Source organism: Triplophysa dalaica, chromosome 10, assembly GCF_015846415.1.
Source record: "Triplophysa dalaica isolate WHDGS20190420 chromosome 10, ASM1584641v1, whole genome shotgun sequence".
NCBI classification, from domain to species: Eukaryota; Metazoa; Chordata; class Actinopteri; order Cypriniformes; family Nemacheilidae; genus Triplophysa; species Triplophysa dalaica.
The window spans coordinates 5,907,942-5,920,529 of NC_079551.1; the positions used below are offsets into that span (position 1 = coordinate 5,907,942).

The 12,588-nt window shown below is 37.2% G+C and overlaps 1 protein-coding gene across 1 annotated transcript in view; it reads left to right on the forward strand.

Moving 5' to 3' along the window:
- The first annotated feature begins 4,119 nt into the window (after window positions 1-4,119).
- The window catches only part of mgat5 (alpha-1,6-mannosylglycoprotein 6-beta-N-acetylglucosaminyltransferase), a 50,167-nt gene continuing 41,698 nt past the window's right edge, over window positions 4,120-12,588 (forward strand). Inside the window, exons 1-2 of the mRNA XM_056758295.1 lie at window positions 4,120-4,593; window positions 11,778-12,194. Coding sequence (XP_056614273.1) covers window positions 11,954-12,194 — 241 coding nt within the window. The 5' untranslated portion in view covers window positions 4,120-4,593; window positions 11,778-11,953. The remainder of the gene's footprint in view (window positions 4,594-11,777; window positions 12,195-12,588) is intronic.

The following is a 12,588-nucleotide window of genomic DNA, read 5'->3' on the forward strand; positions in this document are numbered from 1 at the left end:
ACAATGCAAACTGTTTTGAAGCTTTTCAGCAATGTTTATTACACAATTACTAAACACCATAAAGATACAAAATACTTTTTGTTTGGAGGATAAAATTCATTAAAATGATCAGTGCGTGAACCCCACATCCAACACTAAAAAATATGCAAATGCTTTTTGACTCCAAACCTGCTGGTTTTGAATATAAAGAGAAATCTAAATGTCAGAATTTACACTTCATGCCTTTGTGTGTTTGCTGTACAACAGATGTGCGAATGACCCTGTACAGACGAGAAATGTCTAGTGTTGTTAGCAAGAGACTGTGGGTGTTTGTGAGTGTTTTATAATGTAAAAATGATGACATGATGCCACAGTTGCAAATTTGGCATGTAAATATCTGAAAAAAGGCCTTTATGAGAAGATCACAATCCTGAAAAATGCCTCCAAGTTGAATATTGCTGAGAGCAAAGCAGAGAGAGGGAAAGAGAGAGAGAAAAAACACAGTAAAATTTGGAAGCAATCTGAGGGCGACTTCAGAGCACGGCAGAAAATTTCACCTTAACCACACTGGTTATCGGTTTCAAACAGACCTCCATTCAAGCCATCACCCATTTTCTTTTCTATATTTCTTATTCTGAATCGGTCTTGTGAGGTTGAAATCTCTGCTCTGAATAGACTCCCTTCAAAATATCAAAACTTCAAAAAGTTCCCTCTTTCTCATGTCCATGTCTAAATCCTCTTTTATGCCGGACTCCTTTTATTTGGGATTTTGCAGCCTCCTCTGCATTCTGGGCAGTGGCTCATATTGACATCCTTTCATTTGAATCTTAGTCATTTGGTTTATTCATCCATCCCAGACAAGCGCTTGACTGCTGTATCCAATCCGCTTCATGTCACTGCTAAAAACCAACCTCATTTAAAAGACACAGTTGAACAGAATGCTTCTATACTGCTTAGACTGCACAGTATACACACTTGTTTTTTAAATAGGGAGATATGCATACTGCACTGACTGTTTATGAAAATATTATCTTGGAAAATAATTATCTTGGAAAGGTCTTTTTTGAATGTGCATTATTAGTTGATATTACTGTAAATATCACGACTGATATTGTGAGCAGGATGCAAAATAGTTTAGGTGGTGTGCTCCAAACAAAGTGCATTTAGATCAAAGGAAGCAGAACACAAATCTGTTTAAAGCTTTTGACTAGATAAAACATATTGCGTACTGGCTTCTATGAGTGAAAAAAGCAAAAGTAGAAAGAAAGCAATAACCACTAATAAGGTCCATGTGTTGCAGGAATAACAAAACTTGAATGTGTTGAATGAAGCAGAGTAGCACAGAAACACATCTGTGCATGTAACAACCTTCTTTCCACTAAACCAAGCATGATAAAAGAACATTCTGAAACAATATGAAATGTGAATCAGACGTGTGACGAGAAAGTGCACAAGTTATTTATTTGAATTGTTTATTAAATGTAAACATGCTACAGAACCTGAACCTGTTTTGCTGTACATCCATAATCATCAGTGGGGTTGTTATGGGAACAGACGGTCGGAGCCAAATTTTCGATTTCACAGTTGAGTTTCTATATTACTTTTTTGTGCCGCTTAACAATGTCGTGTTTGCAGTCTCATTGTAAAGCCAAATCCCAAGTGAGATCTTTTAATATCACAGGTCTTTCTCCTGTTCTTTTCTTTTGCCATGCCAACTATTATGGCTGTGTTGATGCAAAGTACTTAAATAAACAAGAACTATGCTTAGTAATGAATTTTATGTTAAATCTCACTACATTCAAGTTAATTTACAAAGGAGCACATACTTTCTGTTTCAGTCATGTTTTGAATCCTTATGTCCTGTTGTTTTGAGAACTATAAATGACTACCTGTCTACGGGTGTTGTGTAAGCAGCACTTAAAATTACTGCTGAAACTCCTGTACCAAAACCTAATAGCATTGATTTTGAGAACCTAAAAAATCAGATCTCCACTTTCTTCTGCAAACATTTTTGAGCAAATTGTTGCTTCTCAATTGCTGTCTCAACTTACTGTTAATTGAAGCCCCTTCAATCTGGCTTCCGTATAATGCACAGTACTTATTAGCTTTGGTTAAGGTCACAAATTATTTGTTAATTGCTTCTGAATCTGGTTGTCTTTCAATTTAGATTCTTCTCAATCTCAGTGCCGCTTTGGACACTGTTGATCATTGTAGTTTGCTCACTTAGAGAGCTTATAACTTATTCTTTGGTGTCTCTGACTCTGCTCTAAACCAGTTTAAGTCTTTTCTTCAGACCGCAAATAAATTTGCTGTGTTGGATAATTGCAGATCTGAGGGTGGTGTGGTTAAATCGGGTGTTCCTCAGGGTTCAATTTTGGGGCCTTTACTATTTAGTATGTACATTTGACCTCTTGGCCAAATTCTGATGTCTCTTGGTTTTAATATTCATTTTTATGCAGATGACACCCAGATATACACACTTTCAAAATCTGATGTTAATGAAGCTGATTCTTTTCTTTCACACTGTATCTCTAAGATTCAAAAATGTTTGAGAATTTTCTCTGTCTTTCTCTGTCAGTGATAAGACTGAAGTGATGCTCATTGCTTCTGAACCTTAAAGTTATACAGTTTCAAAATAAATAACAAATTTGGGGGTGATATTTGATGCTAACTTAACATTTGGTCTTCACGTTCGTAAACACAAGCACACATGTAAAAGTCTCCTATTTTATCTCAGATATATTGCCAGATTACACCCCATGTTGACATTTTCTGTTGCTCAAAAGTTAATTAACATTTTTTTTTCCCGAATTGACTATTGCAATGCATTGTTGGCTGAAGTCTCAAAAGCCACCCTCAGAAAACTACAGTTGGTACGTAACTCTGCTGCTCAAGCTCAAGCTAGCAATGAATTCTACGTTAGGTGTTTGCATGGAAGAAACAACCACAGTGTTACGCACATGATGGTAGGACGTCAGAAGACAGGGCTGTAATTTCCCATGAAATGTGTTATTATATCGCAGAAGTAGTCGAGATAGTCACCTGTTAGAGTAGGAGGGAAATAATTTTAGAGCAACGGCATATCAGAGCTGTAAGAATTGAATGTCTTTGTTCACAAATGCAGAAATGAAAACCAATATTTATTTATTTTCAGCCGTTACGTTCCAAAGGCACCGTTGGCAATGTATAGTTTTGGTATGAAATATGATTAGTTTTGAACATAAAATAATAGTTGTGTTTTGTCAGACCTAAAATGTGTTCATGACCTTTTTTGAATGGTTGAATTTTAAGAGCACTTCTGTTTAAGTTGAATTCATCTCGAAGTTCAAGTGTCTCCGCTTGAGCATGCTTCATTATTAAAACATTTGCATAACCAACACTATCTATCTATCTATCTATCTATCTATCTATCTATCTATCTATCTATCTATCTATCTATATATATATATATATATATATATAAATAAATATATATATTTAGGGCTGCTCTGTTTTATAATAGATATGTTTTGAAATAGATATGAAATGAAATATATATGTGTCCCTGGACAACAAAATCAGTCTTATGGGTAAATTTTTAGAAATTGAGATTTCTGAAAGCTGAATAAATAAGATTTAAAGGTTTAAAACTAAATAAAAAAATCTAAATATTGAGAAAATTACCTTTGAAGTTAATCTGGGGCACTGTTGCAGGCCATCCACTCTCAAAAAATAAGTTTTTATATATTTAAGGTATTTTAAATATCGTCATGGAACATGATCTTTTCTTAATATCCTACTGATTTTTGGCATTAAAGAAAAATGCTAATTTTGACCCATAAAAGGTTTTTTTTGTCTTTTACTACAAATGTTCCCGTGCTACTTAAGACTTAGTGATCCAGGGTCACATATATTTATTGAACAATAAATATAAATCGTGATCGCTTTGGCTGCAATTTCACAAACGTCCAATAGATGGCAGCACGTCCAAAAGAATGCTCCAATAGCGTTCGTTCGTTGAAGTCAACATTGAGCGTCACAACTAAAGGCAAAGCGTGAAGTTAGCGTTTATATGCAAATGAGGAAAATAAAGACACACTCAAGGACTTTTTATCGGAATTTAACTTGAGTAAAACATCAGTATATGCGTTTAAACCCCTTTTTAATTGTTTATATGAATAAATAAAAAGTAATCATTATTTTTGTATGGCTTTGTTAAACAAAAGTAAAGAAATCGCGGATTAAAACGGCCTCCAGTTTTGCATCGTCCGTGGCTCTTAAACACATCGCCGAACGGATTATCTAAACAAACACGGTTCTGTTTGACCAAATCCTCACTTTTGCACTTCGCGTTTGTGCCGTCTAGTGTCGCACTTTGCCTGTAATGAATCACAAACGAGATGGTCTCTGCTACAGAGTTAGGGATCCTTGGTGTTTTTATTCTACGTTTTCACGTTGACAGTTGAAATCGTGACGCTCCCTACCGTGTCCTGTACTTCTCGACGCTCTTTGTGTTGAATATGATCAGAGGGAGAAACCAAACATACCGAGCGAGGTTTGTCAGGTGCCTGGATCCACAGGAACGTCGTTTTACACCGTTTTCCATCCATATCACCACATTCAACGATTAAACGGGTGAGTATTCGCATGACATGCGTTTTAAAAACGCAGGAAATAGGAGCGGGGCGCGTTTAGTGCGACGCAGTCCACTGCGGAACACACACGCCAGTTTGTTATACAGCATGTCTTAATGTGTACTTTGACGTTACCGTTATTATCTTAAAACGCATTTATTACTGTACCTCCAGGCAGTTTTTTGGGACGGTTTCATGATAATTTCATAGATAACCTTGATAGGGAAGTGGTGTAACGGTACCGCGGTGTCTATACCATGGTACTTTGACACATACTGTAGCGTACCACGATATTGAATGACAACCATTTTTGTGTAACAGTGTCGTTTATATTGTACTTATTAAATTATTTCAAAGTATACAATTGTCCTAGACTAGTATTATAGTGTTGATAAAAAAAGTGGTTGAGTCTGTTTATTTAAAACCATGGTTTTAATACAGTAATCATAGTATAACAGTGGTATTTGTTGTAAAATCGTAGTAAAACTATATTTGATTGATATTCGAAACCATTGTATTTGTAGTAAAACTATTGTGATTTTGAAATAAAAGTAAGGGGTGACTAGGGGTATTATGAGTTTAGGATTTATAGATCTTCATTATATTTTATGTTATATTTATCAATAAACATATAGCAACACCGTGATTTAAGGATTGGCATAGTATATGAATACGGTAATCTTTCAGTACCGTGGTACTGAATGTGAGTTTAATACCATTAAGCATATTGCTTTTTTTGCAAAGATCAATATAATAATCTGAGGTTTCGTGCTCAAACCTGCAACTTTTGTGTTGCCAGTTCAGGACCCAAACCCTTAAACTACATCTGAACCTGTTATGGGTTTGATCTGGTTTTGGTAAACTTGTGTCATTTTTACGGAGGCACGGTACACTCAAAAATAGATCTGTAAAAATAGTGCAAAATATACTGTATAGATATGAAGGGATTTATTCTTTTTTTTTTTACAGTTGTTTTACCTGTATTTTACATTGTAGCATTAATGGAAATGTCAGTTAAATAAAGGGGAAATGTACTGGTAATTTTCTGCCAGAACATAATCCATTTGTTATGTGATTTTTTTACAGTGTTTAGTGGTTAAAGACCTGTGTTTGAAAATGTATGTGTTAATCCATTAGTCAGCTGTTTTACCTATAGGGCATAATATTATAATATAATAAAAATGTGAGCGTAATATGTAATACCTTGGCATTTCGTGGTTTTATTGAATATGAAGAATAACGAGCCGTTCTAATAATTTTCTGGGTCATATATCACTGTCTAACTTCGGATCATTGGATTTCACAGAGCACTGTGCATAATTTAATAACGTTTGCTAGTGTTTTATTGTAACATCGGTGCGTTTGTTCTCAAGTCCTAGCAAAAGATAAAAGGTCAGACATGTCTGTGCTGATCTTATTCGCAAAACTGGGTAATTTCTCAAATGCTTTGCTTAAATCCGTAACCCTAAGTATGAGCAATAGTGTTATTGGTGCTTGCCTTGGGAAACTTCAATTCATATTGAAACGGAATTGACTTCCCGGGAAGGAGTTGGGTAAACAATCTGTATCATTTATGTTGTAGCAGAAACTAAATGAAGAGCTTTACTTTTCGAGAAAAGTGGAAGACAAAAGATTTTTATTGCGGTATGTGCTGTTACTGTATAACATCTGTTCTCTCTCTGCGGTTGTTCAAAGTCCCACACGTACCTTCTGTAAATAGATCATTACAGTGTAAATCAAGAATCTAATCTCTGGTATCACTGAATAGCAGTTGACCTTGGATTTTTCCTTTTGTACTCCCTTTGTGAATTCCAGGTCGCTTTGCCAGCGGTGGCTGCTTTAACATGCTTTTTAACTGCGTTTCACACTACCCTCCTGTACTGTATTTCAAAAGACCCTCTTATTTTAGTCCTCGTGAAGGAGCACAAAAGCAGCTTTATGCAGAAGTTTGTTTACAGTTTGTAAAACGGAAATGTGTGTTGTGTAAAGGGGGCCCGGGGGTGTTATTCCAATCAGGCATTTCTACATAAAACAACAAACGTCTGCTTGTTGTGTTGGTTAAGCAAAGGTGTTTTATGGAAACAGCTTCGCGGGGGTGATGACATCATCACTGATGGGTCGCACCTTCACCTATCAGTTCCATTCAGCATACATGCCAATGACATCACTCTCATCCAATCAAAAAACGCCAAGAGTCTTAACGATCAGCAGAAGATGATCGACATTGGCCTTCCTGAAGTCAAGAACGATCTCTTTAGTTTTTCACACCTTAAGATAGGCCCGCATGGTTCAGCCATCAGCATTCATCGCACACCTACAAGGAATGATGTAACAACATCTGCAACGTTGTAACCTTCCTATTGTAGGGTAAATATAAAAAAATACCAAAGATTTACATTAGAGTATATATAGCGAATACAGATTCGAAACGGATATAAACTGAGTTGTGGCAGTATCTCAAAGATAAGGTCAACAACGGCATTGTAACATCAAACGTTGCCGAAACGTAGCTTGATCAATCTTCCCACCATTACATGGATACTGTAGTGTGTGAAATGTGGGGTCAATCTGTCAGAATGCATTTTGCGTACAGGAAATTCTCTCTTGACAGTCTGTCTGACAGCAGGCCTCTGCGGGGATTATTTCAGCTGGGTGTGTAGATCAAGATAAAGTTCCTTTAAATGTACGCTGATTGTGTTGTATAGTTTGATGTATCTACGATTGAATGTTTTCAGAATATCGAATTTGAAGTTATAGTTCATCTGAATTTTTAAACTATTACTTTAACTCGTATGTTCTAGAATGTTATTGTCATGGTCTGGAATGTTCCATTGTTGCTGTCTCTCTCATTTGACTCTGTGATGGACGTAAATTATACGGGAGGTTGCATTAGTTGACTCTTTAAAGGGCCACCGCAATGCCTTGGAACACGCAGCATTATTTGATTTGTTGACGTTATTTAAACCGTAAAATGCAGAGAGCCCTAGACATATCGAGTGACCCCACCCCCTTCTAAAATAACCAATAGCGTTTAGTTTACAGCACACAATCAGCCTGTCAAAGCTTCATTTAACAGCGTAATAATCACAGTGGTGTATAAGTCTATCGAAAAGAACCGGAAGATAAGTGATACCAGTGATGTGTCATTTGAAGCTTGTTATTTACGTTGGTGAGTGACAATGGCGTTTGTCTTCTCCTTTAGTCATCAAGGCTGCGATGTCAGATCTCTTCCATATGTGTTTTCCATTTAATGTTTTTTTTCATTTTTATGATCGCGCAAACGATCAGCTCTGTGCTATCGTGTCTCTGAACCAGAGCACACAGTAGGACACTTACCTGCAGCTGCTCGAAATTAAGACTTTAATGATAATGGTTACGTTTTGATTCACCGGGGTTTTAAAGACTTGGCCACCTTGGAATTATAAGGTTCTGTCTGCGTTCTGAGCAGTTTTAAGATTTTTAGTTTTCTGAAAAGTACATTACGTGAAGATTTTTTCACGTAATTTTCACTGGTCCTTTTTGTTTAGGGAATGTCTACGGATGTTTTTCATTCTTGTTGGTTGCAAGATCAGATGTTACCTACTAGGGCTGCACGATTAATCGAAAAGAAACCGCACGCGATTTGGCGGTTGTCTGCGAGGTTTTATGTGCAGTTTGTCAGTGAAATACTGTTGAATGCAGCTGCATCCGAAAGCCAGAGGGCGCTCTCTCACAGAAACTCCTATGCTCCATAGAAGAAGTACCACACGTATAACCAGGAAATTCCGTCTTCCTATCCGCATAGGCATCTGGCATCTGGCATCTTTCTATCACTGTTTTTCTAAATTAGGTTGAAACCTCTGGAATGCTACGTATGAAACGTAAACAGTGGCAGTAACGTTTGCTTATTGGTTACTTGCGATATTTGTGAACAAACCGACTATAATTTGCATTGTGACGCAACAAGATGCTAACGTTTGCTAGTCAGACTGATGGGATCTAATGTATTAATTATAGTCTGTTTATTTGGTAAGCATATCGTAAAAGTTGTAAAATGAATCTTGAGCCGGAATGTGTTAGATGAAGTCATTCCATTGTGTGCTTCCTAGCAGTTTGAGTGATCAAATTATGATGACTTGAAAAATGGATAATTGTGTAATAGAATTTCATTATGATGTGGCCGGAGTTTTTGTAGCTTGGCTGAGATCAAATTTAATCTAATAACTAAGTACTGTGCCATCAGAACCTGGGTGTGTGTTTGACGAAAACTTTTGTTGATCCTTTTAAATGTTCCCAGCTAATGTTGTGAATTATTTATCAGCGTTTTCCATAACTGTATGGTTATGTAAGTTTTCAGGGAAAATACACTTTCATAGTTCTATGTCTGAATTTTGACATGGCGTACTGGAGAAGTCATCGTGTCAGAAGTCAGAAGTCAGAATCCATGACATGGGATTCACTGCGACACCGAAGATGGGAATTCCTGGAAATGCTGATATGGTAACAACACCAAAACAAAACAAACAATCCACGCAAACTTATTCAAAGCATCCTACAAAGAACCAACAGAAACGGCTGTTTTTATTCAACTTTTCTTAAGGTGGAATGTTTAGCGCTGCGTTTGCGTTTGCATTTGCAAAGTAGGTGGACCATTTGCGATTTGCTTGTGACATGATCGGCCACCTCATATTCCAAGAAAGCTTCTTATGTTGGTTTTGAATGCCTCTTATCGTATCTCACTTTGCAATATATAGATACGTTATGTCAATGAGATGTTTGAAAAGCCAGCTACATTTCAGACACAGAACCATTCTTTTGGATGTGTGTATGTATAAGATATCAGAGGACATTTGTCTTGATTTACTATCTTTTGCTTTTACTGTGAATTATTGTGTTATAGTATTTTTTTTACTGTAAGTCCAGTTCTCTGTAATGTTATAATTACAAAAACCCATTAAAGACGAATCTTTGTAGCGCTGTAATTGATGTGGCGCCTTCTCTAAATTTGAACATTGAATTCGGTGTCTGTATGAGATGAAACCTTAAGATTTGAATCTAAACATGCAAATAACACGTTTCCCTTTTTGACTAGCTGTGGAACGGTCCATGTCTTATTCTGCATCCCGATCCTGTAAGACCAGATTCATCCATTTTTTTCATTCAGATGTAGATGAGCAATAGTCTGAACTGAACAAAATCTTTAATGTTTTACAATGATGTGAATCTGTTTGTCTACTCGCCACACCACAAAATCTCCGACGCTGGATTCATGTATTGCATAAACTACTACAGCTAGTGTGGTTGAAATAATGCAGGACTTCAATGGAAGGGTGTTGCTGTCTGAACCTGGTGTTGGTTACATATGTAAATTTAGCAGTGGATGACCTAATGGATCATTTTCTGGAGCATTGGCCATTGTTTAGTAATCAAATGCGATGTTAGAAAAGCATAAAGGCTACATATTGTCTATATATGAAGCTTTGGGAGTCTGTGGCCCACAGTGGACCGGGATCAGATTTCGATTTTAACCTCCACCCGTCTTATTGGAAAATAGGTCCTGACCTGTTTTCTCTGGTTATGGGCCGTCTCTTTGTCCTTGCGATACTTTTTTTTGTTATCTGCGATTTTATGTAAAATAAGCACTTAAGCAGGTTTACTAATTTCCTATATATGAAGCATTTTTTTTTATCTTTGGTCAACATTTATTGAAACAGTATTTGGTACATTGGGAGCAAAACAAGTTGTGTCTTGATTGCCAAACGCATTGTCCAACATTTTGACAAAAAAGCCCCTTTGTTTTCATTGTCGTATTTTATGATCGCCCTTTGTAGAGTTGCATGTATAGTTGAACTGCACAACTGATTATCCTGGGATGATATGGCCACTTTACAACGACTCATCCCTAATGCAAACAGTTTGCGGTTTGATCATGTGTACTTAACCTTTACCCCTATGTCAAGACACACATTTTCACTGACTGGATTTGAATCTGAGCCCTAATGCAAATAAGCATATTTGTGTTCAACTACAATAACTATTATCTTTCATTCTCATAGGTAAGATACAGAATTCCACTCTCCATCCATTCATTGGAATGCCAGCTCACAATTTGTTATGTCTCTTGAAAGGATTTGCTGTTTAATCCCAATGGTGTGAAATGCTGGAGTCTGTGTTTGTTTGGTCATGTTGTTATCCATTGTGATGTCACGTAGCCAGGCAACATGGGTAATATTAAGCAAATAAGTCTTTTGTTTCTGTGGTTCTTTTTGAATTGGTAGTGTTAAGTAGTCTTAAAGGGACAGTTCACCAAAAACGGTGTCATTATGTTTTCATTCTCATGTCTTTTCGAACTTGTAAAAATATATTTTTTAATCTTAATGTGTATGAAGAATATATTTGGTTTGTTTCTTACCCAAATCTTTTTAAACACTTCAGAAGATTTAGATTATGGTCCCAGTCCCCATTCACTTTCGTTGCAATTGTAAGCGGAATGTTCCCTTAAAGGGGCAGGTCACTTAAAATTTTCTCATTATTTACTCACCTTCGAGTTGTTCCAATTCTGAATACAGTTCTTTGTTCTGGTGAACACGGAGAAAGTTGTTTGGAAGAATGCTTGTAACCAACCAGTTCAGGGTCACCATTGACTACCATAGTAGGAAAATGACGATTGTAGTCAAAAGTTTCCAGAACTGTTTCCTTTGTTTCATTCTTCAAAATATCTTCTATAGAAATGTTTCAAGCAATTTTTCCTACTATGGTAGTCAATGGTGGCCAATAACTGTTTGGTTAAGCATTCTTCCAAATAACTTTCTCTCTGTTCATCAGAGCAAAGAAATTCATACAGATTTGGAACAACTTGTTTTGGCATGTAAAAGGTTTTGCTTACGGTTAGAACATCACAATGGTTTTAATTTAGTCGTTTAGTAAGTTTATCTGTTGATTTTGAAAGATCTCACACCCTCACGGCGGATCATTCCTGCTTTTCCTGTTCGGATGATTTTCTTTACAACATTTTAATTGCACATCCTCTTTGTATAAAAAGGTTCAACAGTTCTTTTATCCCTCTCAACTTCCCCATACGACTTCACCAGACACAGTCAGCACAATGCGTGCCAAGTGTTTTGCATGTGACTATTGTATCACAGTCCCTCTGTTGTATTCTTGGAAATTTGTAAGCTCACTCTTTTTCTTTGCACTCTTTTCCAGCATCTTCACGGTATATCCGTCGAGCGTGTCTTCTTCGGTGTGTTCGACAGCTTGTGAGGATGGGCTACATTGAGGAATAAACCTGAAGAAAACAGCCAGGCCACGCCCCTCACATCCTCTTCGAGGCCACCGTGATGCTGAACCCGTCCTGGACCGCATGAACGAACTCCCTCGCCATGGGCTCCGTGTTCCTTTGGAAGCTCTCATCCCAAAAGCTGGGTTTCTTCCTGGTGAGTTTCGGCTTCATATGGGGGATGATGCTGCTCCATTTCACCATCCAGCAGAGGGCGACGCACGAGAGCAGCGCTCAGCTGCGGTTGCAGATATTGGACCTCAGCAAGCGATACATCAAGTCTCTCGCCGAGGAGAACCAAAGTGTGATGGATGGACCGTACGTGGGCACCATGACGGCGTACGGTGAGTCGTCGTCGTTGTTGGTTGCTTGGGTATGCATTTGGGGTTCGATTATGAAAATTAACATATTTTACACTTTGGATAGGGATAGTTTACCCAAAAGATACAATTTGATCTTTATTTTCTAATTTCAAACTTAAATTACATTCTTTTACCTGCCAAACACAAGGGAAGATATTTTGAAGAACGTCGGTAATCAAACAACGTTGACCCCCATTGACTTCCACTGTATGGACACAAAACCACTTTCTCAAACTATCTTCTTTAATAAAGGTGAAAAAGTGATTCCTGCGCAACCTCTGGCTTGTCACTGAAACATTACATTCACTTAAATTCATTTACACTTTATTTAAACCATAAAGAAGTCACTGTATTGAACCAAGTCAGCTCCCGGAGA